At 38.9% G+C, this 26524-nt stretch overlaps 1 protein-coding gene across 1 annotated transcript in view; it reads right to left on the bottom strand.

The window, feature by feature from the left end:
• Positions 1-19985, bottom strand: part of ADGRG7 (adhesion G protein-coupled receptor G7) — a 77081-nt gene extending 57096 nt beyond the window's left edge. Inside the window, exons 1-2 of the mRNA XM_049628081.1 lie at positions 19727-19985; positions 1011-1124 (exon numbers count right to left, since the gene is read on the bottom strand). Of these exons, the coding sequence (XP_049484038.1) occupies positions 1011-1124; positions 19727-19841 (229 nt within the window). The 5' untranslated portion in view covers positions 19842-19985. The remainder of the gene's footprint in view (positions 1-1010; positions 1125-19726) is intronic.
• Positions 19986-26524: the final 6539 nt, after the last annotated feature.

Below are 26524 nucleotides of genomic sequence, written 5' to 3'. Positions count from 1 at the left end.
AACATATATATATATTTTTTCTGGGAATATTCATATATATATATGAATCTTAATCATAAAAAAGAATGAGACCTTGCCATTTGCAATAACATGGATGGACCTAGAGGGTAAGTAAAATAAGTAAGACAGAAAAGGAAAAATATCATATTACTTCACTTATATGTAGAATCTAATAAACGAAATGAATAAACAAATAAAAAACAGAAACAGATACATAAATACAGAGTGGTTGCCAGAGGGGTTGCCAGGGGGAATTGGCGAAATGAGTGAAGGAAAGTGGGAGATACAGGTTTCTAGTTATGGAGTAAATAAGTCACTGGGATGAAAGGTACAGCACAGGGAATAAAGTCAATGGTACTGAACTATCATTGTTTGGTGACAGATGGTAGCTACCCTTGTGGTGAACATAGCATAATGGGTAGAGTTTTTGAATCACTATGTTGTACACATGAAACTAATGTAACGTTGTGTGTCAACTATACTTCAATTAAAAAAAGAAGTAGCTTTGAACTTTGATTCTGAGAGAGCACTGTCTGAAGTAAAACCACTAATTTTACAACATCTCATCAAGAGAAAGGATGAAAAGACAAAAACTTCATCTACATATATAGTTAGATAGGAAGATGTACCTTGGTTTCAGAAAAGTTAAATATATTAGAATTGTGATCTTTGAAATGGGGTAATATAGCATATCACCAACCAGAAGGACCTGAGAAAACCATATCACCCATTGCCCTGAAGTAGACAGTGCAACCAGAAGGAAAAGCATCTGTCAGTTTACAGAGAAACTTGATAGTTGGGAAACATACTAGGTATATTGAACATACAAGTAAATAGCCCAAAAAGAATACTCAGCTTTTACTATTAAGCTACAAACACATGTTAAAGCCATCATTATTAAACCCATTGTTACTAAATCATTAACAGAAACATTTGAAAAACTTTGCTGTTGTCCTTATTAACACGAGCCACCTAAATCTCATACCCTAGTGCCATCCCAAGTAACTTACGGATTGTACATCTCCATCCTCTCCACTCTTCTGGACAAACACATCTGCCATTTTCCCAGGTTCCACCATTCCTGCAGAACTCTATTGTGGTGTTTGCTGTGGGGGTTAATGTTCCTAAAAAAACAATAAATAATAGAATACTTCACAAACTGGCTAATCAGTTTCTCCTTTCGGATGTGTAGCCTTTAATTTCTACATGTAAAACAATCACCTTGAGTAGCACTGGAGAAGTATTTTGTGTAACATCATCATCAACAAAAATATATGTTGAGAATTTACACAGGATATACAATGCTTATGAGAGGTTATGAATACCAAAAAGCTACATTTAAAAGACATAATACTTTGAACAAGGACATTAGAATCTACGGAGGGAAACAGGCGATTATATAGATTAGATAGATGATAGATAGATAGTCAATAGATAGATAGGCAGGCATATAAGGCACCTAAGTCAACATGCAGATTTTTACATGCTTTAAGAACACAGAAGAGAGATGTTGAGGACAGAGACAATTTATCCAGCGATGACTTTCCAGAAGAGGTGGTATTTGAGTCAGATTTTAAGACTAAAACTAGAAAAGCCAGATAAAAAAGGATGGTCCCAAATAGGCGGGATACAGAGTGCAAAATCACAAAATGGAAAGTTCTGATGTGTCCAAGGAACATAGCAAAGTTTAACAAATAAGGAATATTAGTCCTATGTGAAGTAATAGCAGGACATCGACTGGATTATGAGTGGGTTTATAGACCAAGCCAAGGAGATTTATCCTGCAAGAGTCTAGAGAGATCTTTTAAAAAAAAAATTTAATGTTTATTTTTGAGAGAGAGAGACAGAGTACAAGTGGGGGAGGGGCAGAGAGAGAGAGAGAGACACATAATCTGAAGCAGGCTCCAGGCTCTGTGCTGTCAGCACAGAGCCCGAGGTGAGGCTTGAACTCACAAACCATGAAATCATGACCTAAGTCAAAGTCAGACACTTAACCGACTGAGCCACCCAGGTGCCCCTAGTTTTTTTATTCTTAATTGATCTAACAGATAAGTTTATTCAAAATAATAATAGCAATGACATATGAGTTGATTATAGCTTATGGAAAAATGAAATAAAGGACAGAAAAAAATGTAAGGGAAGAGAAGGAGGAATTGGGAATACTGTATTATGAGGTCCTGGCACTACTTATGAGACCACAGAGATATTAGAAAGTGGACTTAGATTAGGGACACCTGGGTGGCTCAGTCAGTTGAGTGTCCAACCCTAGATTTGGGCACAAGTCATGATCTCATGGTTTGTGAGACTGAGCACCTTGTCAGGCTCCCAAGGAGCCTGCTTGGGATTCTCTGTCTCTCTCTGCCCCTCCCCCATTCACTCTCTCTTTCTCTCTCTCTCAAAATAGATAAACTTAAAAGATACATTTTGGGGGGCTCCTGGGTGGCTCAGTCAGTTGAGTGTCTGACCAGATTTTGGCTTAGGTCATGATCCCAGGGTCACAGGATTGAGCCCTGTGTCTGGCTCTGCACTGAGCATGGAACCTGCTTGGGATTCTTTCTCTCTCTTCCTCTGCCCCTGCCCCTCTCCCCTACTTGTTCTCTCAAAATAAATAAATAAATAAATTGGTGGTTACTGTAGAGGTTTCAGTATACATTTACAACTAATCTAAGTCCACTTTCTTTTTAAAGAAATAATTAAAAATCAGAGCAAAAATCAATGAAGTTGAAAACGGGAAATTAATAGACAAAATCAATGAAACCAAAAGCTCATTATTTGTAAAGATCATTCAAATTGATAAACCTGTAGACAGTCTAACCATAAAAAAAAGAGAAGGCACAAATAACAGACATGAAAAAGAGTCATCAGTACTGATCCCATGAACATTAAAAGAACAATAAAGAAATATTATGAATAGCCTATGCCCACAAATTTGATAAGCTAGATGAAATGGACCAAGTCCTTGAAGGACACAATCTACTGAACTCACACAAGGAGAAATAGATCATCTGAATAGGCCTATATTGATAAAGAAACTGAATCAATAATCAATAACCTTCCAGAACAATAGGCATCAGGCCCCAGATGGATTTACTGCTGAATCCTACCAAACACTTGAGGAAAAACTGGTATCAATGTTTTACACTCTCTTCTAGAAAACAGAAGCAAAAGGAACACTTCCTAACTCATTCTATGAGGCCAACATTATTCTAATACCAAAATTAGATAAAGACATTACAAAAAAGGAAAATTACATATCAATATCTCTCATGAATGTAAAGTCAAAACTCCTCAACAAATTATTAGCAAATCAAACCCAACAATGTATAGAAAAATTTATAACATAATACAGTATTCTCAATCCTCCTTCTCTTCCTTTATAACATGTTCTCATCTTAGGGGAAAGCATCTCATTTCTTACCATTGAGTATGAGATTGAGTTTATGATTTTTGTAGATGTTCTGTATCAAGTTGATGCAGTTCCCCTATATTTTCACTTTGCTAAGAGTTTTTAACATGAATGGTAGTTGGGTTTTGTTGAATGCTTTTTCTGTATTTATTGATATGATCGTGTGATTTTTCTTTTTACCCTGTTGATATGAATTACATTAATTGATTTTCAAATGTTGAGCTAGCCTTGCATATCTGGAACAAATCCCAATTTGTTACGATGTATGATTTGTATTTCCCTGATGATGAATGATGCAGAAGAATGAGCCTGGACTACTTTCTTACACCATACACAAAAATAAACTCAAAATGGATGAAAGACCTAAATATAAGACAGGATGCCATCAAAATCCTAGAGGAGAATACAGGCAACAATCTCTTTGACCTCAGCTACAACAACTGCTTACTTGACATGTTTCCAGAGGCAAGGGAAAGTAAAGCAAAAATGAACTATTGGGACCTTATCAAGATAAAAAGCTTCTGCACAGCAAAGGAAACAATCAGCAAAACTAAAAGGCAACTGACAGAATGGGAGATGATATTTGCAAATGACATATTCGATAAAGGATTAGTATCCAAAATCTATCAAGAAATTACCAAACTCAACACCCCAAAAAACACAAATAATCCAGTGAAGAAATGGGCAAAAGACATGAACAGACATTTTTCCAAAGAATACATCTAGATGGTTAACAGACACATGAAAAAATTCTCATCACTCATCACCAAGTAAATGGATTTTTTAAAAAGCTGTGGTATATCCATACAATGGAATATTATTCAGCCATAAAGAGAAATGAGCTATGAAGCCCCCAAAAGATATGGAGGAATCTTAAATACTTTTAGCTAAGTTAAAGAAGCCAGGCTGAAAGGGCTACACACTATATGATTCTAAGTATGATATTCTGGAGGGGCTCCTGGGTGGCTCAGTCTGTTAAGCATCTAACTTCAACTCATGTCATGATCTCACAGTTCATGAGTTCAAGTCCCTCATTGGACTCTGTGCTGACAGCTCAGAGCCTGGAGCCAGCTTCGGATTCTGTGTCTCCCTCTCTCTCTGCCCCTCCCCCACTCATGCTCTCTGTCTCTCTCACTCTCAAAAATAAATAAACATTTAAAAAATTTAAATATGACATTCTAAAAAGGCAAAACTATAGAAACAGGAAAATGACTGGCGGGTTGGGAGAGGGAGAGAAGGATGAATAGGTGAAGCAAAGGGCAATTTTAGGCAAGTGAACTATTCTGTATGATACTGTGACAGTGGATACATGTCATTATATTTGTCAAAATCCACCAAATTTGTATACGCAAAGAATGAACCCTAATGTAAGATGCATTTTAATTAATAATGTATCAATATTGGCTCATTCATTATATAACAAAAGCAAACCACTAGGGTAAGATATTAATAATAAAGGAAGATATGGAGGGGAAGCAGTGATGCGAGAGGGAATAAATAGGAACTCTATATTTTCCGCTTAATTTTACTGTAGCCTGAAACTTCTCTAAAAATCAAGTCATTGGTATAAAAATATAAGATATGGATCCAGATCTCAAAGAGCTTAAGATCTACCAAGAGAGATTTAACTGTAATTGTTATATGACAAACTTCTCCGTGTAACCAAGGAAATAGGTGAATATTTATTTATTGTTTATTTATTTTGAGAGAGGGTGAATGCGTGAGGGTGGGGGAGGAGCAGAGAGAGAGGGAGAGAGAGATTCCCAAGCAGGCTCCAGCCATCAGCTCAGAACCCAGTGCAGGGCTTGAACCCATGAACCGTGATATAACGACCTGAACTAATATCAAGAGCCCAATGCTTAACTGACTGAGCCACCCAGGTGCCCTTATGTGAATCTTTTTAAATTGTAGAATATTTCAAGTACACAAAGTACAGAGTATAAAACATCCCCCACTACCCCAAAGCCAGTTTTAAAAGCTAGGAACTTTCTCTCAGATTTGCTTCAGACTTTTTAAAAAATATGTAATAAAACTTTACAGGAAGAGTTGAAACCCCTTCTACTCCTTTCTATCAACATTCCTTTCTCTCCATACCCAGAGGTTAACACTATATTGAAATTGTCGTTTATCTTTTACATCATATTTTATACTATTATTATATCTAAGATAATCAATACATAGCATTTGCTGCAGTTTTTGTTTTGTTTTGGTTTTTACTATTGATTCAACTACTTTCTTTAAGTTTATTTATTTTATTTGGGGGAGGAGGGACAAAGAGAGAAGGAAAGAGAAAATCCCAAGCAGGCTCTGCACTGTCAGCTCAGAGCCTGACACAGGGCTCAAACTCATGAACCATGAAATCATGACCTGAGCCAAAATCAAGATGCCTGAACCACCCAGGCTCCCTGATTCGACTATTTTAATGGTTACAGTTCGATTTAGGTTTTTTTCCCTTCCTTTGGGGGTAAATTTGGTCATTTATATTTTTTTAGAAAATTGCTACTTGGGCAAAGTTTTTATATTAGCTAGGATAATATTTGCATGGTATTTGCTTATGACTTTATTGATTTTTTAATCACTTCTTTAGTATATATTTTAATAGGTAATACATTCACAGAGTTTGAAAATAAAAATCACATACAAAGTACATAACCTTTCTCCCATCCATAAATATACACAAGTAATAATTTCTATTCATTTTTTCCAATCTTTCTTTTTTCAGTACAAGCAAATATGAATCTATACTTATTTTCATCCTCTTTTCTGTAGCTTGCTCTTGCACCTTACGATGAATGTCCAAAATCTTTCCACAGCAGTTCATAGAAAACTTCCACCTCTTCTTTTACAGCTGCATTATAGTCCATCATAATAAACCCTGATTTAGCTAACTGACCCCTTATTGATGGACACATGTTGTTTTCAATTGTCTCAAAATTGCACTGTACATTGCACAAATTCATATGGAGAATGAATTCCCAGAAGTACAATTCTGAGCCAAAGAGTGCACCTTTGTCATTTTGACATTTATTTCCAGCTTGCCCTTAATAGGGGTTGTATTGACTTGTATTCTCACCAGCAATGCAACTCTATGCAGGGCCTGGAACAAAGTACAATGAAGACCCATATACCATTTATATAAAAGTAGATGTAAAACTTGGAAATTAAGCTCACAAACTGCTAAATAAAGTCTACCTGCTTGATTCTAATGCCAGGATAATCATACCTTCCTAAGGACCTGGAAGTCCAGGTCTGAATTTAGGAACTGTGCATTCCTCGGAGTTCTACTTCAGACTGTGACATGCACCCGCCCCACTCTGTCCTCATGCCTGGTAGGGTTCCAGGCCCAAGGAGGCCTTGTGCTGCCACCTACCGACACCCGAGCCAACAGCCACCCCTCAGGGCCAGGTAAGCACTGCCACCACCCGGGCGAAGTGAAGTGACCAAAATCTCCCTATAAGCCCAGCAGGGGAGCTGGGGACCCGGATGCAAGACGCAAACCCCGGAAGGAGAGATGCGGGCTCTGGGTCAGCGTGCTGTCTTGGCTTTTGCTTAAACCTTGTCTATCATCCTGCTTCTCTGTGTTGTGATCCGCTTTACTTTTGCACATGTTGCTTATATACCTTTTCGTCTTGACAAATCTCGCTAGATATTTATCGTCTTAAATTCATCTTTTCAAAAAACTAGCTTTTGGTTTCATCTCCATTCTTGTTTTGTTTCCATTCCATTAATTTGTTCTTATTTTCATTACTGCCAAACAGCCTTCCTTAGAATTTACTTTCTTTTCTATTTATTTATTTTTATTTGTCTTGTCTCCAGGCCCCGCTTAATGACAGATGCATAGACAGTACAACAAATGTTTGCTGACTGGCTTCTTTGGCGTTTGCAATTTGGTTGAGGATATCGAGCCCAAGCTGAGCTACCACTCCTCTGTTACAATCCCATTTTTAACACCTTTTGCCCCCCCCGCCCCCCCCCCACCCAGTTCAAGACCCTGTCCCCTGAAATGCCTAAATTACCCACAAAATATAGCAAAGGGAGTATTGGTATTTTTAAGCCTCTGTATTTTAAGTAAAGAAAGACAGACCCTGCAGGATTAAGTGCTTTGTTTGTTTCATTTAACTAGTTTTTAAACCTATGGACTTATAAAAATGACACTTAGCTATTCATTAGCCCAACATCCCCATTCTATATAAAGAATACATTCTACATAAAGAGTATATTCTACATAAAGGGTAGCTTGTTCCAGATCAATAACTAGTTGACAGCTGAGTGGAGTTAACTCAGATCTTTTGGTTACTAATCAAGTGCTCCAGCTCCACCCTATGAGTGCTGCCTTTACCACAGGGAAAACCGGGATGGAGAGCATCAGCTTCAACTTGAGGATTCATACGCTGGCATGTGTTTAATAGTAGTATTTATTTTTCTTTTATAACACCAGTATAATATTAACATTTTTCTACATTTTCTTACATTATAATAAGCAGTATTTCCAGAAATATGAGTCCTATTTTCAATATCTTTACCACACATCATGGAAAATTAAATGTAGAACATACGTAACACACTTCATGCTGCTTGAGAAAGTAGCATAAAATATTAAAAACGCCAAATGGAAAACATGAATTTCATTTCTTCTCCTAAACTAAACAAAATTAGAATCTGTTCTGAAAAGTCTAGTTTAATTAAGTGTGGGAATAAAAATGCTCTTCCTTAGTCAAAGAAATTCCAGCAGGAGACTCTAGTATCTGGCTCCAATTCTTTAGGGTTTTAAAATCCTGGCATCTGTCATTTGTCCCAGACCATGAATTTGAAATATTTGGATGAGAATAAAGATTCCTCTTAAATGAGAGGACAATATTTAGGAAAGTTTATTCTACTGTGAAAAGAAACCTAAAAAATGTAAACAAAATATACATAGTTTTTACCTAAGGTAGAAGTTGTTCAGTATGAAATACCTGGTTACATATTTCAATAAACTGATTAAATATTTTAATAAAATTTTCCCTGATGGTGTAGCATAATATAATTTTTTTTAATGCAGGAAGATATAACAATTCTTAGAAATGTTCCTGTTTCTGTTTTAATCAGTTGAACTTAATGATTAAGCCTGTAGTAGACCTTCAGTTTGATAAGGTGAGTTTCAATCCAAAGGTCCCATCTAGGTCAATGGCATGCATTCAAGGTATAATTCAAGGAGCAGAGAAAACTGTGCACTAAATTATCTAAAAATTCATAAATTAAAAATAACAGCTAATATTTATTGAGTGCTTATAGTGTCCTAAATGTCATCTTAAACCCATAAATGTAGTAACTCATTTAATCATTTAATGACAGCCCTGAAAGATAGGTTTATTATGATTCCCATAAATAGCAAAACTGAAGCACAGAAATGTTGAGTAATTTGCTCAAGTTTACTAAGTGGTAGCATTGGCATTTCAACAAGGCAGTCTGGCTCCAGAGGTGGTTTTTTTTTTTTTTTTTTTTTTTTTGCCCCTGTTTATATACATTTTTCCCCCTGACTCTCATGTGCACACTCCTAATCACCACATTCTATACTAGATGTTCTTCAATAAAATATGCTATCAAAATATCTATGGATGGTGGTTGTATTCCATATTTTAAGTAAAAATATCTAATACCTGGAAATCAAGGAAAAATCTACCAAGTCAACCCCCTTGTGTTAAATTTCTTAATTTGAGAAAGTGACTTTGAGAATGGGATCAGCAATTTAAACATCACTAATACTGATGTTAAAATAATTCATGCTCTTCAGCCAATTACATAACAAAATTTATTCCTCCAAAAAAAAATCCCTTCCTTTTCACAGCAATTGTTTTCTTAATTTAGAGAATGGTTATATGAGGAAGCAAGAAGGGAGACTGGCAAAACAGCAGAAGAGAGGTTTACAACAGCAGGATTAAGACTAAATAACACTACAGCTCTCCACTTACTAGACCTTTTGTCGAACCCCAAAATACAATCTGCCCTCCAGGAACAGTCCCATGAGTTTGATTTATTAACAAGTTTGCCTCTTGAGTAAGTACTGTAATTGAGTAAAATGAAAGTCAAGCATCTGTGTACAAATTATTTTCTGAGAATCAATAAACTCTCCTTGACCTTTCCCCACAACCCGTATTTCCTACTGTGCAAGAATTTCAATGCTATGAAGTTTGACCTTGGGGTTTGGAAATATTGCAACCTACTAAAGTCTTTTCTTGGCCTGAGCTCTAAGTGAGCCCATGATAGGAAATGAAGGTCAGGGTATCTGGAAAGAGTGGGAAAGGCACTCATGCTTGCAGAAAGGAGGAAGTTTTATAATCTTGAAGAGACATAGGATATAGTTCAATAGGGCATAATCATCAATGGTAATATGTCATAAGGTTAAGATATTCTCCCTAAGAGTTAAGAAAAAAATCTGCTACTATTATAATTATGGACATCTGTCTATGTTTACATCAGGCCTTGCTCAAGTTGAAAAATGTCAAGGGAAAGATGTATAATAAGACTTAATTATGTTTCATTTTACTTTCATCAAGTGTGATTGGACCAAAAAGCTGCACTGCTTCTTGTATCACAAGGTTCTTGCTATTGGGAGCAAAAGTCCAAAAGAGATAGAATGCCTTACGTTGTCCATTCTGAAAACACATCAGATGAGGCACATATTACTTGATATTCTACAAAGAAGGCCTAATGTGAAAAGGCTAGAGGTCAGGCAAAACTTCAATTTGCTCCAACATAAAAGCATCCTTTTGTTGATCATACAGCTAAACAGAAGAGATCATACACAACAGGAGAGATCCTAATGAAGCGGAAGTTCTAGAAATGGTCAGAGTGTTGCATGGCCTGGGGCAGAGGAAGAAAACTAAAATGGTGTCTGTCTTAACTGATGTAAACAAAACCATAATAACATTCATTTTAATATTTATTTTTATTTACTTCTTGAATACAGCTATTTGACAACTTTCAGTCCAGTTTCTGGTTTTCACATGATTCTTTCATTTACTCATAAGCTATGTACTAGCAACTGTATTCCAGGTACCCATATAGGGGCAGAGAATGTAGATTGATAAGTCAGGTCCCTGGTTTCTTAGAGCTTTCATTCTAGGAATGGGGAGACAGACAGCAAACAAATACGAAATTACCAGGTGATAAAAGCCATGAACAAAATACATGTGAAAGAGAGCAAATAGAATGATAACCTTGGACTGAGTGGATAGAAAAGCTCTCTTTGAGGTGGTGACATTGAAACTAAGACCTAAATCATAAGGGAGGTGGCTGTGTGAAACTCTGGGTGACATGTTCCAGCAAACAGATATCATCATAGAAGAACTTCAAGTCTTGAGCTCCTTCCAAGAGTCATCGAAAGTTTTGAAAAATCTCTTTACCAAACAGAACTTCAAAAGCCTAGGATATCTTATTTCTGAAAGCCTAGATGGAAAAAGTGTTATACTTGACAATATATCTTACTGTGATGCTTTGATGGAAAAAAAGGTCATTATTATTTAATGTTTTCAGCAGCAGCACATAAAAATGCCAAAGACTATTCTAGCAATTCTGAAAGAATTGCTACTCCCATGCTTGTCTACTCCCATGAAATGCTGTCAACTTCATCTGGACTGGAGCTTTACCATGACCTTTTACAAGAGGACTTATTAAGTAATAGGAGCAGAATTTACAGTTTTCCTATACTACACAGATCATTGGCATTCTAGAGGTATTTGTTTGATATTTAAACCAATAATTTGTTTTTTTTTTAATGACTCATTACACTTAGCAATTAGACAGAGATAAGCTTGTTTGATGACCATTAGATGTTGGGGCTTATGTGAATGTGAGAATTCTTTACATTAAAGGTAGTCACCAGGATGAATGTTGTTAGAAAATGGGCAATGTTCCAGGCAATGCAGTCTGAATCTGTACTTTCTTCTGCTGTTCTAGACTAGAAGATCAACAGTGGACAATCCTAGAACTTTGCAAAGCTGAAGGAGGTGCTTTGGCAAAACCTGGAAGAATGTAGCAAAGCTATGGCAGTTACTCCACAGCCAAAAATCTATAAACACCATTTGAAGACTCAGAAAAGCTTAAAGGTGAAGCATACTAATCTATGCTCTATAAGCACCATTAATAATGGAGACCTCATTGACTTGAAGACAAACAGCATACTTACCAAAGTACGTAACTTTGCCTAGAAAACATTCTACTAGTTACTGCATATTTTTTGTGAATTTTTTGGGTTTTTAGGCATAGGTGCCTAAAAAAAATTTTTTTAAACCTAAAGGTGAATTAATTGATTGGGTTACCATTGTCTTCCCTCTAGGAAGGCAGAATAGTGCAGGAGTGAAGAGCATCGATACTAAAGTCAAAATAATCTAGATTCAAATCCAGACCCAACACTTTCTAGCTACATAAGTTTGAAGAGATTCTTGGAGCCTGGGTTTCCCCATATGTAACATGGATATAATAATAACTGCTTCAAAGGTAGCTGTTAGGGTTAAATGAGATAAGTATGTTGTACACCTGAAACTAAGGTAATATTGTGTGTCAACTACAATCAAATAAAACATTTTTTAAGAAAAATTCAGAGCAAGGACACATTTGTGTTCTTTGAGGAGCTGGTATGCTTTCACTGTTAAACAAGGTTTTTTTGTGCTTATTATGCTTTGTTTGGGGTCTTGGCCCTCAGGAATTTCAAGGATATGTCTCAGGGATATGTTTTGTATTTGTTTTTAGCAACTTCTGCTGTTTTCTTCCTTATAGTGTTTTATACTTTGGTCCTTGTTTTAATGGTTCTATTATACCTGTCTCCATTATAAGTCACCAAAAATTTCCCTTTAAAAGTAGATGTCCTATAAAGGAAAGAAGGAAAGGAGGGAAGGAGGGAGGAAAAAAGATTTCTTAAAAGTATACTCTTTAAATAAAGTCTTGGAGAGGGAAGATGGCGGCGTAGGAGGACGCTGGGCTCACCGCGCATCCTGCTGATCAGTTAGATTCCACCTACACCTGCCTAAATAACCCAAAAAACCGCCAGAGGATTAGCAGAACGGAGTCTCCGGAGCCAAGCACAGAAGAGAGGCCCACAGAAGAGGGTAGGAAGGGCGGCGAGGTGGTGCGCGCTCCACGGACTGGCGGGAGGGAGCCGGGGCGGCGGAGGGGTGGCTCGCCGGCCAAGCGGAGCCCCCGAGTCTGGCTGGCAAAAGCGGAGGGGCCTGATGGACTGTGTTCCCACAGCAAGCGCGACTTAGCGTCTGGGAGGTCATAAGTTAACAGCTCTGCTCAGAAAGCAGGAAGGCTGGAGGACAAAGGGAGGGAGAGCTGCTGAGCCCCCGGATGGCAGAGCTCAGCTTGGCGGGGAACAAAGGCGCTCGCCAGCGCCATCTCCCCCGCCCATCCCCCAGCCAAAATCCCAAAGGGAACCAGTTCCTGCCAGGGAACTTGCTCGCTCCGCACAAACACCCAACTCTGTGCTTCTGCAGAGCCAAACCTCCGGCAGCGGATCTGACTCCCTCCCGCTGCCACAGGGCCCCTCCTGAAGTGGATCACCTAAGGAGAAGCCAGCTAAGCCTGTCCCTCCTGCCCCCATGCACCTTGCCTACCCACCCCAGCTAATACGCCAGATCCCCAGCACCACAAGCCTGGCAGTGTGCAAGTAGCCCAGATGGGCCATGCCACCCCACAGTGAATCCCGCCCCTAGGAGAGGGGAAGAGAAGGCACACACCAGTCTGACTGTGGCCCCAGCGGTGGGCTGGGGGCAGACATCAGGTCGGACTGCGGCCCCGCCCACCAACTCCAGTTACACACCACAGCACAGGGGAAGTGCCCTGCAGGTCCTCACCACTCCAGGGACTATCCAAAATGACCAAACGGAAGAATTCCCCTCAGAAGAATCTCCAGGAAATAACAACAGCTAATGAACTGATCAAAAAGGATTTAAATAATATAACAGAAAGTGAATTTAGAATAATAGTCATAAAATTAATCACTGGGCTTGAAAACAGTATAGAGGACAGCAGAGAATCTCTTGCCACAGAGATCAAGGGACTAAGGAACAGTCACGAGGAGCTGAAAAGCGCTTTAAACGAAATGCAAAACAAAATGGAAACCACGACGGCTCGGATTGAAGAGGCAGAGGAGAGAATAGGTGAACTAGAAGATAAAGTTATGGAAAAAGAGGAAGCTGAGAGAAAGAGAGATAAAAAAATCCAGGAGTATGAGGGGAAAATTAGAGAACTAAGTGATACACTAAAAAGAAATAATATACGCATAATTGGTATCCCAGAGGAGGAAGAGAGAGGGAAAGGTGCTGAAGGGGTACTTGAAGAAATTATAGCTGACAACTTCCCTGAACTGGGGAAGGAAAAAGGCATTGAAATCCAAGAGGCACAGAGAACTCCCTTCAGACGTAACTTGAATCGATCTTCTGCACGACATATCATAGTGAAACTGGCAAAATACAAGGATAAAGAGAAAATTCTGAAAGCAGCAAGGGATAAACGTGCCCTCACATATAAAGGGATACCTATAAGACTCGTGACTGATCTCTCTTTTGAAACTTGGCAGGCCAGAAAGGCTTGGCACGATATCTTCAGTGTGCTAAACAGAAAAAATATGCAGCCGAGAATCCTTTATCCAGCAAGTCTGTCATTTAGAATAGAAGGAGAGATAAAGGTCTTCCCAAACAAACAAAAACTGAAGGAATTTGTCACCACTAAACCAGCCCTACAAGAGATCCTAAGGGGGATCCTGTGAGACGAAGTACCAGAGACATCACTACAAGCATAAAACATACAGACATCACAATGACTCTAAACCCGTATCTTTCTATAATAACACTGAATGTAAATGGATTAAATGCTCCAACCAAAAGACATAGGCTATCAGAATGGATAAAAAAACAAGACCCATCTATTTGCTGTCTACAAGAGACTCATTTTAGATCTGAGGACACCTTTAGATTGAGAGTGAGGGGATGGAGAACTATTTATCATGCTCCTGGAAGCCAAAAGAAAGCTGGAGTAGCCATACTTATATCAGACAAACTAGACTTTAAATTAAAGGCTGTAACAAGAGATGAAGAAGGGCATTATATAATAATTACAGGGTCTATCCATCAGGAAGAGCTAACAATTATAAATGTCTATGCGCCGAATACCGGAGCCCCCAAATATATAAAACAATTACTCATAAACATAAGCAACCTTATTGATAAGAATGTGGTCATTGCAGGGGACTTTAACACCCCACTTACAGAAATGGATAGATCATCCAGACACACGGTCAATAAAGAAACAAGGGCCCTGAATGATACATTGGATCAGATGGACTTGACAGATATATTTAGAACTCTGCATCCCAAAGCAACAGAATATACTTTCTTCTCGAGTGCACATGGAACATTCTCCAAGATCATATACTGGGTCACAAAACAGCCCTTCATAAGTTTACAAGAATTGAAATTATACCATGCATACTTTCAGACCACAATGCTATGAAGCTTGAAATCAACCACAGGAAAAAGTCTGGAAAACCTCCAAAAGCATGGAGGTTAAAGAACACCCTACTAACGAATGAGTGGGTCCACCAGGCAATTAGACAAGAAATTAAAAAATATATGGAAACAAACGAAAATGAAAATACAACAATCCAAACGCTTTGGGATGCAGCGAAGGCAGTCCTGAGAGGAAAATACATTGCAATCCAGGCCTATCTCAAGAAACAAGAAAAATCCCAAATACAAAATCTAACAGCACACCTAAAGGAAATAGAAGCAGAACAGCAAAGGCAGCCTAAACCCAGCAGAAGAAGAGAAATAATAAAGATCAGAGCAGAAATAAACAATATAGAATCTAAAAAAACTGTAGAGCAGATCAACGAAACCAAGAGTTGGTTTTTTGAAAAAATAAACAAAATTGACAAACCTCTAGCCAGGCTTCTCAAAAAGAAAAGGGAGATGACCCAAATAGATAAAATCATGAATGAAAATGGAATTATTACAACCAATCCCTCAGAGATACAAACAATTATCAGGGAATACTATGAAAAATTATATGCCAACAAATTGGACAACCTGGAAGAAATGGACAAATTTCTAAACACCCACACACTTCCAAAACTCAATCAGGAGGAAATAGAAAGCTTGAACAGACCCATAACCAGCGAAGAAATTGAATCGGTTATCAAAAATCTCCCAACAAATAAGAGTCCAGGACCAGATGGCTTCCCAGGGGAGTTCTACCAGACGTTTAAAACAGAGATAATACCTATCCTTCTCAAGCTATTCCAAGAATAGAAAGGGAAGGAAAACTTCCAGACTCATTCTATGAAGCCAGTATTACTTTGATTCCTAAACCAGACAGAGACCCAGTAAAAAAAGAGAACTACAGGCCAATATCCCTGATGAATATGGATGCAAAAATTCTTAATAAGATACTAGCAAATCGAATTCAACGGCATATAAAAAGAATTATTCACCATGATCAAGTGGGATTCATTCCTGGGATGCAGGGCTGGTTCAACATTCGCAAATCAATCAATGTGATACATCACATTAACAAAAAAAAAAGAGAAGAACCATATGATCCTGTCAATCGATGCAGAAAAGGCCTTTGACAAAATCCAGCACCCTTTCTTAATAAAAACCCTTGAGATAGTCGGGATAGAAGGAACATACTTAAAGATCATAAAAGCCATTTATGAAAAGTCCACAGCTAACATCATCCTCAACGGGGAAAAACTGAGAGCTTTTTCCCTGAGATCAGGAACACGACAGGGATGCCCACTCTCACCGCTGTTGTTTAACATAGTGCTGGAAGTTCTAGCATCAGCAATCAGACAACAAAAGGAAATCAAAGGCATCCCAATTGGCAAAGATGAAGTCAAGCTTTCGCTTTTTGCAGATGACATGATATTATACATGGAAAATCCGATAGACTCCACCAAAAGTCTGCTAGAACTGATACATGAATTCAGCAAAGTTGCAGGATACAAAATCAATGTACAGAAATCAGTTGCATTCTTATACACTAACAATGAAGCAACAGAAAGACAAATAAAGAAACTGATACCATTCACAATTGCACCAAGAAGCATAAAATACCTAGGAATAAATCTAACCAAAGATGTAAAAGATCTGTATGCTGAAAACTATAGAAAGCTTATGAAGGTAATTGAAGAAGATATGAAGAAATGGAAAGACATTCCCTGCTCATGGATTGGAAGAATAAATATTGTCAAAATGTCAATACTACCCAAAGCTATCTACACATTCAATGCAATCCCAATCAAAATTGCACCAGCATTCTTCTCGAAACTAGAACAAGCAATCCGAAAATTCATATGGAACCACAAAAGGCCCCGAATAGCCAAAGTAATTTTGAAGAAGACCAAAGCAGGAGGCATCACAATCCCAGACTTTAGCCTCTACTACAAAGCTGTCATCATCAAGACAGCATGGTATTGGCACAAAAACAGACACAGAGACCAATGGAATAGAATAGAAACCCCAGAACTAGACCCACAAACGTATGGCCAACTCATCTTTGACAAAGCAGGAAAGAACATCCAATGGAAAAAAGACAGTCTCTTTAACAAATGGTGCTGGGAGAACTGGACAGCAACATGCAGAAGGTTGGAACTAGACCACTTTCTCACACCATTCACAAAAATAAACTCAAAATGGATAAAGGACCTGAATGTGAGACAGGAAACCATCAAAACCTTAGAGGAGAAAGCAGGAAAAGACCTCTCTGACCTCAGCCGTAGCAATCTCTTACTCGGCACATCCCCAAAGGCAAGGGAATTAAAAGCAAAAGTGAATTACTGGGACCTTATGAAGATAAAAAGCTTCTGCACAGCAAAGGAAACAACCAACAAAACTAAAAGGCAACCAACGGAATGGGAAAAGATATTTGCAAATGACATATCGGACAAAGGGCTAGTATCCAAAATCTATAAAGAGCTCACCAAACTCCACACCCGAAAAACAAATAACCCAGTAAAGAAATGGGCAGAAAACATGAATAGACACTTCTCTAAAGAAGACATCCGGATGGCCAACAGGCACATGAAAAGATGTTCAACGTCGCTCCTTATCAGGGAAATACAAATCAAAACCACACTCAGATATCACCTCACGCCAGTCAGAGTAGCCAAAATGAAGAAATCAGGAGACTATAGATGCTGGAGAGGATGTGGAGAAACGGGAACTCTCTTGCACTGTTGGTGGGAATGCAAACTGGTGCAGCCGCTCTGGAAAGCAGTGTGGAGGTTCCTCAGAAAATTAAAAATAGACCTACCCTATGACCCAGCAATAGCACTGCTAGGAATTTATCCAAGGGATACAGGAGTACTGATGCATAGGGGCACTTGTACCCCAATGTTTATAGCAGTACTCTCAACAATAGCCAAATTATGGAAAGAGCCTAAATGTCCATCAACTGATGAATGGATAAAGAAATTGTGGTTTATATACACAATGGAATACTACGTGGCAATGAGAAAAAATGAAATATGGCCTTTTGTAGCAACATAGATGGAACTGGAGAGTGTGATGCTAAGTGAAATAAGCCATACAAAGAAAGACAGATACCATATGATTTCACTCTTATGTGGATCCTGAGAAACTTAACAGAAACCCATGGGGGAGGGGAAGAAAAAAAAAAAAAGAGGTTAGAGTGGGAGAGAGCCAAAGCATAAGAGACTGTTAAAAACTGAGAACAAACTGAGGGTTGATGGGGGGTGGGAGGGAGGGGAGGGTGGGTGATGGGTATTGAGGAGGGCACCTTTTGGGATGAGCACTGGGTGTTGTATGGAAACCAATTTGACAATAAATTTCATATATTAAAATAAATAAATAAATAAATAAATAAATAAGGGCTTATAAATTTAGCAGCCTTAATGAGGTAAAAATCTATAGTTCATAATTTTTTAACTTTAAACAAAAATAAATAAAACAAATGGAAACACATTTTTCTCAAGTTTAAATGTTATTGGTTTTTTTCTGGAAAATTTTCTCACGCTAATTCTACAAATCCTGTTAGTACATTTTCTAAATAATGTTCTGTGGGGCAGGGAAGGAAGGACCATGAGATCTCAGCTGTCATTCCATCAACAGTGAATATATTTGACTCCTTTTCTCTCCAGCATGGGATCTTTGCAGCCATGCATTGTGCTTCTCCTGGCTCCCCCAACCTTCCATCCTTCTCAGGTACCTTCTCAGACGGCAGATCACCCCTCCTTCTGCTCTCTAGACTAGTATTATTTACCGTTATTTACTCAGTTTTATTAGAATCTTTCTCTGTTTATTACAAAAGGAGTGTTTGGCACATCCAGCTTTGAATCCCTTCATGGAGAACCTCTGCAGCCCAAGCGAACAGGCACTGAGATTATAGAAAGTCTTCAGTGTGAGTTACTGGGGGTTTTCCTCTAGCACCATTGTTTTACACCCATGGCTCCCCCTCCCACCTTCCAGTGTCATTTCTAGCACACAGAAAGTTACTAACAGATACTTGTTGAGTAACCAGAAAAATCATTTTCTTTTTTTTTAATGTTTATGTACTTATTTTTGAGAGAGAGAGAGAGAGAGAACATGAGCATGGAAGAGACAGGGAGAAAGGGAGAGAGAGAATCCTAAGCAGGCTCCATATTGTCAGCACAGAGCTCTACATGGGGCTCAAACTCACAGACCACAGTGTGAGATCGTGACCTGAGCCAAAATCAAGAATCTTAACTGGCTGAGTCACCTAGGCACCCCTGAAAAAATCATTTTCTAAGTAATCTTAATTTTTTAAGTAGTTTTTTACACTTAGAGAGTGAGAACTTTATGCACAAACCCTAAGAGTTTATTTACCATCCTAGTGAGAACATTCCAAAAATGAAATTCCATTCTGGGCATATTTGATTATGTGTGTATGTCTGTATATCTGTGTGTGTGTGTGTGTGTGTGTGTGTGTGTCCATAATTATTTCTCTTTCTCGAATTTAGCTAAACAAACCCAAACATGTGTTATTAATGATTTGATTATTCTGTTTTCCAGTCAGGTGTTAAAAGAGCAAGAAGAGGCTAATTCAACTTTGTAATTCCTCACCCTGCCCACACACACATATCCATATTCATGCATGTACAACCATATGCTAGCCATCAATTGACCCTTGCCTGTTGTATGTCATACACGACACCTTGGCAGGCAACCCTAGCCCAGACATGGCTATTCGCAGTACTGGTGTGTCAGGTAGCAGAGACAGAGGCTCAACAACTTCTCTTGATTTGAGTTCAACATAGCAGTTAAAGATAAACATAACATAGTTAAACATAAAAGATATTACCTTTCTCAACGCTAATCACAATCCTCCAGATGCCCAGTCCCAAAACGATGGCCGTCAGCAGTCCACACACAGTGGCCACCAGCACCCTGAGGTCACAAACACGACAGGAAGCCATGGAGAAGTCAGACCACTCCTAGGTGAAAAACAGCTAGCTTCTTTCTTCTTGAGCCAAGAAGCTGAATCAGAAACTATTCTAAAATTTTTTTTTAATTCCTCCTTTATGTGATCTATCAGGCAGAAGTCCTCATGTTTTGGGACTCTTGAGGTTAATCAGGCGGGAGGCAGTTTGAATCACCTAATAAAAGGTACATGCTCTGATTGCAACTTCCTCATCCTTCACTGAATGAGAACAAGAAAAAAGTGATTGGAATTATGGGAACAGAAGATAACGCAGGATAATAAAGAAGAAAGGGAGGGAATAGTTAACAGGGTCAAAGTGTAAATGTCCATACAAGCAAGAAGGTGGGGAAGGGAGCCAGAAAAAAGAAAACCAAGTCATCTTCCTGCACTTTCATTTTAGAAGGATCTAGCAAAGGAAGACTAACAGGAGCTTCAGGCCACACAGATTCTCTTGTCAACAAGTGGTTTAAGCAATGACACACACATGATTCCAATATTTGCATTTTTTAAAAGAGCCCACATTTTGATAGCTGCAGTTGGTCAGTGGGCTTTACTAGCACAGGATGAATTTCGAAGAGCACTAAATTCCGGTATTACAACCTACTTGTTATCAGCCGAATTATGTTGCCCTAAAAATTCACATGTTGGAGCACCTCGGTGGCTCAGTCGGTTAAGTATGTGACTCTTGATTTTGGCTCAGGTCATGATCTCATGGTTCGTGAGTTCAAACCCCACGTTGGGCTCTGAGCATGGAGACTGTTTGGGTTCTCTCTCTCCCTTGCTCGCTCTGCCTCTCTCTCAAAATAAATAAATAAACTTAAACAAAGTCATATGTGGAAGTCCTAACCCCTAGTACCTCAGAATGTGACCTTATTTGGAGATAGAGTCATTACAGAGGTAAGCAAGTTAAAATGAGGTCATTAGAGCAGGCTCTAATTCAACATAACTGGTGTCCTTATAAGAAGAGGAAATTTGCACAGGGATATGCATAAAGGCAAGAGTTTAGGAGAAGATGGCTGTCCATAAGCCAAGGAAAGAGGCCTGGGACACATCCTTCCCTCCCAGCCTTCAGAAAGACCCAACACTGCTGACACCTTGATTTTGGACTTGTGGCTTCCAGCAGCCCTAAGCAAACTAATTCACCATCTGGGTCAATGTTAGCAGGTATCTTTGCTGCAGCAGCTCTGACCATCTCATGCCCATGTTCTTTTCCCTATCCCTTCTCCATCATTAACTGAATGAATGAATGAATGAATATTCACCTCAACCAGAGTCCTGTTCTTGGTGGATTACAAAAGATTTTACAAAAGAGGACACATTTAAGCTGACTTTTTGACCCCCAAAACAATTATATATTTCCCCTATTTTCTATAACATTTTATCAAAATACAGCTTCATGGGATATGAACATAGGCTCTAACCTTTACCCCACCCAAGGACTTCAGAAAAACACATCAATGTACCCAAAATGCAAGAACTACAGGTAATGCTGCAGTGGCACAAAACAAATGTGAATCCCTTGTTATTGCTGTGAGTAGATTTTTAAAAATATGTTTCTGAGATGTCTTCATATTTATGCACACCAAATGTCTAGAAGGGTACATAAAAAATTCTTCTTGGGAATCTGAAAGATCTAAGAAACTCATTTTTCATTTTGTACCCCTTTTATGATTTGAGGTTTTTACCTTATGCATTTAATATTTTCTCAATTATAATAATAATGAACATATCTATTATTCTTTCTCTTTTTTATTTTTGTTTTTTTAATGTTTATTTTTGAGAGAGAGAGAGTGAGAAAGAGTGCAAGCAGGGGAGGGGCATAGAGAGAGGGAGACACAGAATCCAAAGCAGGCTCCAGGCTCTGAGCTGCCAGTGCAGAGCCCAATGCAGGGCTCAAACCCACAAACCATGAGATCATGACCCAAGCCAAAGTCGGACACTCAGCTGACTGAGCCACCCAGGCGCCCCTCTATTATTCTTTCAATAATAAAAGAAATCATTTTAAATAAATAAGTCTAAGAAAAGGAATTAGCACTTACCAAATGCCTAGAATATACCAAGCGCTATGCTGTGTACTTTGTGTATCTTTAACTCATTTATTCTGTACAATAACCCCATGTAACAGATATTTTTGCCTACTGCATGAATGAGGAAATGAGACTTGGGCAGGTATTACCCTAAAGAGGAGATCTCTGGTTAAGGAAATTTGAGTGACAGGAGGTTACATAAAGGTAATAGGTTTCTTGAACTCTAGAATTTCCTAAAGTCTTTAATATGCTCACATACATTGTGAATTGTCAAGTTCCCAGTGTTGACCACAGAAACCTCTTCTCAAGAAGAATTTCTCAAGAGATACCGATCTTCAGAATGTGCTTTGGAAACACTTCCCTGCATGATCATCTACAGGAAGGTCTTAGATGACTAAAGGGACTGATCATGGGGACCCGTATTTGTCATATGATGATGGTATTTTTTTCTTGTAGTGTTCCAAATATTTTGAAGGAGCTGTAGTCTGGTGACTGAAAAACTGACTTTGGTGATGCTCATATATTTCTTTCCCACACTCAATGGAAGTGCTGGAATCCTGGGAAGTTAAAATGGCCGTAGCTTCTTAGTACTTTTATATTTTCACTTATATGCCAACTATCCAGTTAGAAAGTCTAGAAATTTATGGAATGCAAGTAATTCCTAGGCACAGAAATTTACATGTTGACATTTATATAAGGGCATGAATCTCTATTGGTTATAGGCAAATATATAGACATCAATTTTATATACACACACCTATATGTATCAAGATAACGAAAAGGAACAGAAAAAGGAAAAGAACTAAACAGGGAATAATTCATTTATTCATTTGTTCCACTCAATGCAGATGTCATGCTAGATGCTGAAGATGATACAGTGAACAAGAGAGGCAAGGTCCCTGACCTCACACAGCTTACACTCAGGAATACGTGAATTTGTACTGACATTAGCTCTAATTTGCTCTGTGGCTCTGGACAAGCCACATAAGCATCTGAACCTCCATTTTTCCATATTACAAACAACCTAATTGAGGCTTTTCCTTCCTGAAAATGTTAATCCTAACGTCATTAGTGGAGGAAGAACAAGGTAGGTGTCTATAGAGGGGGTAGAGAGGAGCAGTAGACCAGAGCAGATATCAGAGCCCTATTGGGCAAGGGGTGAAAAAGAGGATAGCATGAGATGTCAGATTCCAAACAGAGTGCATAAGGCATCCCTGTGATAAGGAGGAACAGCCTGGCATGCAATGTCACAACCAACGGGTGAGGAAGGCCTCTAGGCAAGAAACAGTCCAATGTGAGAAATCAAAGCCAGAGCAGAGAGAGGAGGGCATTCCTTCAGAGACCCAGAAGGATCACAGGGGCAGCATGTGTGGGCTGGTTGGTGTGGGAATTCAGGGCCAGAGTTGAGCGAGGAGGGTGTCCACATGGAGTGGCAGCCTAGAATAGGAAGTCAGAGCCCAAGCAAAAAGAGAAGAGTGTCCACACATGGGTAGGGTAGGGCTGAAGATCAGAGATTAGTTATATACAGGATGAGCAACTGAACAGGTAAACATATAAGAATAACGAGAGCCAAGTTCCTTACTCTAGGAGAAGGGAGTTACAAATTTGGAAAAGGAGAAACCGAAGTCCATAAGAATTTCAAAACAGGTCATCAGAAACATGGAGAAAGAAAAGCTACAGGGTACAGGGTACTAATTCTGAAGGGAGCAATACCATTTAGGGGAAACAGCTATTAGATAAATGCATGAATACAGTCAGGAACTTCTTATCCAAAAGAGGAAAACTGATGACTGCAACAAAGTCAAGTATTTCAAAGGAAGGGGTGTGATATTACTTGTTGCTAATATTTGAACTACATAACTTCCATGTGTCTTTAAAAAAATAGAAACATGGTATTGAATTAGAAATGGATTTATGTATCAATACAAACTCATGATTATATATATATTTCAATATATACTTAATAAACATATGTTAATAGTAGATAAATAGATGCAAAACTCTGTATATATACACAAATTTATATGTGGGTATGTTAATGATATATATCATACATTTACATCCATATATTCTCTAGTTCTGGCCACTCATAGGCCATGAAAACAGTGACATACCCCCTAATCTTAAGCACACATATTGTACACCTGTAACTAATGTAACACTGCATGTTAACTCTACTGGAATTAAAATTTTTAAAAATAGGGGGAAAAGCCAGCATTTTTCATTTAGAAAAAGAGTGAAAGCTTCTGGTTTGAGCTGTTTTTCCTTCCTTTCCCATCGATGGATAGATGCAGGAGTGACTCAGGTGTAGCCGTAAGTGTTCAGGACTGATGCTCCAGCGTTTGAAAAAAAAAAATTTTTTTTTAACGTTTATTTATTTTTGAGACAGAGAGAGACAGAGCATGAACGGGGGAGGGGCAAAGAGAGAGAAAGAGACACTGAATCGGAAGCAGGCTCCAAGCCATCAGCCCAGAGCCCAACGCGGGGCTAGAACTCACAGACCACGAGATCGTGACCTAGCTGAAGTCAGATGCTTAACCACTGAGCCACCCAGGCGTCCAGCATTTGGGATAGGACTGCAGTAGTCCTTGGATATTGGTGCTTTCTGTTGTGACCAGCTCCTGGAGCATACTGCGCATGTGTGAACAGCCTGCTCTTTGGAATGAAGACCTCCCAGTCAGCCAGGGGAGGGAGGCAAGCTAGCCAGCCATTACTGCGCTTGCCCCAGCCAGCCAAACACCAAGCGTTCAGTGGCAGGGCTGCAATCTTTTTCTTTGGTATACCAGATTCTGCTGGCTCTAGTTTAACACAAGACTATAGTGAGAGCTCCCTACCTATCCCTGGGTACTCTCTGTGTGAATGACAGCCCCATCTCCCTTTCTGGGATTCTGGAAATAATTGAAAATATGGCAAGGGAGGGGCACCTGGGTGGCTCAGTCAGTTAAGCATCAGACTCATCGTTCTTGAGATCGAGCCCTGTGTTGGGCTCTGTGCTGACAATGCAGAGCCTGCTTGGGATTCTCTCTCTCTCTCTCTCTCTCTCTCTGCCCCTCCCCTGCTTGTGTGCATTCTCTCTCCCTAAATAAGTAAATAAACTTTAAAAAAAAAAACACACCAAGGGGATAGGAATGCCTACACTGAAGGCCAAAGTTCTTCACTCCATATGAGAACTGGGTAAAATAGAATGAAGTGTCTATCTCCATTTTCTCTTGCTCCGGAAGTGAGAATAGCTTTGTCCTAACACCTCTGTCACGCATGCATGCACACACACATACACACCAATCATAAGCATATATAGAGCCCAGATCTTGATTTCTTAAAACAATTTTCCACTAAAAGGAACATAGCTCCTTGGAAAATTGGCCTATTTCAAGACTGGGGCAGGGAAAGTCAAAGATGAGCCTAGAATACTTTATGCCAGAAAGGAAAGAAGTGTTCAAGAAATGATGGGTACATATCAAATGGACACAGAATCCAGCATGAAGTGGCTGCCTGATACCAAATGAGGGATAATTTGAGCATCAAAATAAACAATATTATAACATTATAACCCATTAAATAAAATAGGAAATTACTGTATTTTAAACTCTGAGGGTGGGCCCAGCAATCTGTTTTAACTAGTCCTCCAACCTGATTGCCCACTGAAGTTTAGTAACCACTGTTCAAGAGTAATTTTCCCAAAGAAAGTGAATCAAGTTCACAGTAAACCAGCAAATGGCAAGAGATTAAATGGGCTTTTGTGTTATAGGACATTCCTTTGGTAATGTTTATGGGAAATCTCATGGCTTTAAAGACTGCCAGATTTTCATATAAGCCTGTTCAAATTCACAATATTTCTGTCATCTTTGAAATCACTATTCTTCATTTTATCTTACTCATTTATTTAACCACACTTTCAATGAGTTAATACCCTGAAGCATGAAGAAGGTTTTAAATCTTTCATTTCCCAACCATCTGGACTGTGACCCCAGTGGAGAGTTAAGTACACAGAAAACTGCTTACCTTACTTCCCATGATACTGATGACAAAGGGCAATCTCAACTTCCCCACCTGTTATTCCTAAGAGATAAGCCTCTGAATTTCTCCCCTGGAAAACTTCCCAATGGTATTTGCCACCCCTTCATTAGTGAAAACTCTGAGCCACTACTAACAGAGAAACCCTTGAATTCACGTGTTTACATATCCATATAACCGTGCCCACCTCTGTTTCTCTCTGGCGGTCAATGGAGAGCAGGGAGAAGGGTACTAAGAAAGCTTTCCTGGGCCAAGAGGAAGTTACTAGGACACTGACCTTTCTTTGCGCCTTCCCACTTTTCTTCTGCTCTATATGTCTTTGTTCTTCAGGTGTCTCCTATGCTCTCCAGAGCCAGGTGTTCTAGATCTTGAGGGTCTTGAGGGCTCATTACTCCATAGAGGAAAAACCAGCATCATTTTGTGAAAGTAATTCACCTAACACTAGCAGAAGTACTCCTGTACTCCAGAAGATGAAAGAAAATGAACCCTCAAATTCTTTTTTAAAGTTTACCTCTGCATCCTGCTCTAGACAGTCTCAATTCTTCTCTCCATCTGTTCTAACTTGTTCCTTTATCTTTCCTTTCCCACTTTCTCCTCTTTTATTTATCCTTTTATATCTCCCAAATATGAACTGTCA

Source organism: Panthera uncia, chromosome C2 (assembly GCF_023721935.1).
Source record: "Panthera uncia isolate 11264 chromosome C2, Puncia_PCG_1.0, whole genome shotgun sequence".
Classification (NCBI taxonomy): Eukaryota; Metazoa; Chordata; class Mammalia; order Carnivora; family Felidae; genus Panthera; species Panthera uncia.
Note: the sequence above shows the minus strand (reverse complement) of the source record. Positions and strands in the feature narration are given on the sequence as shown.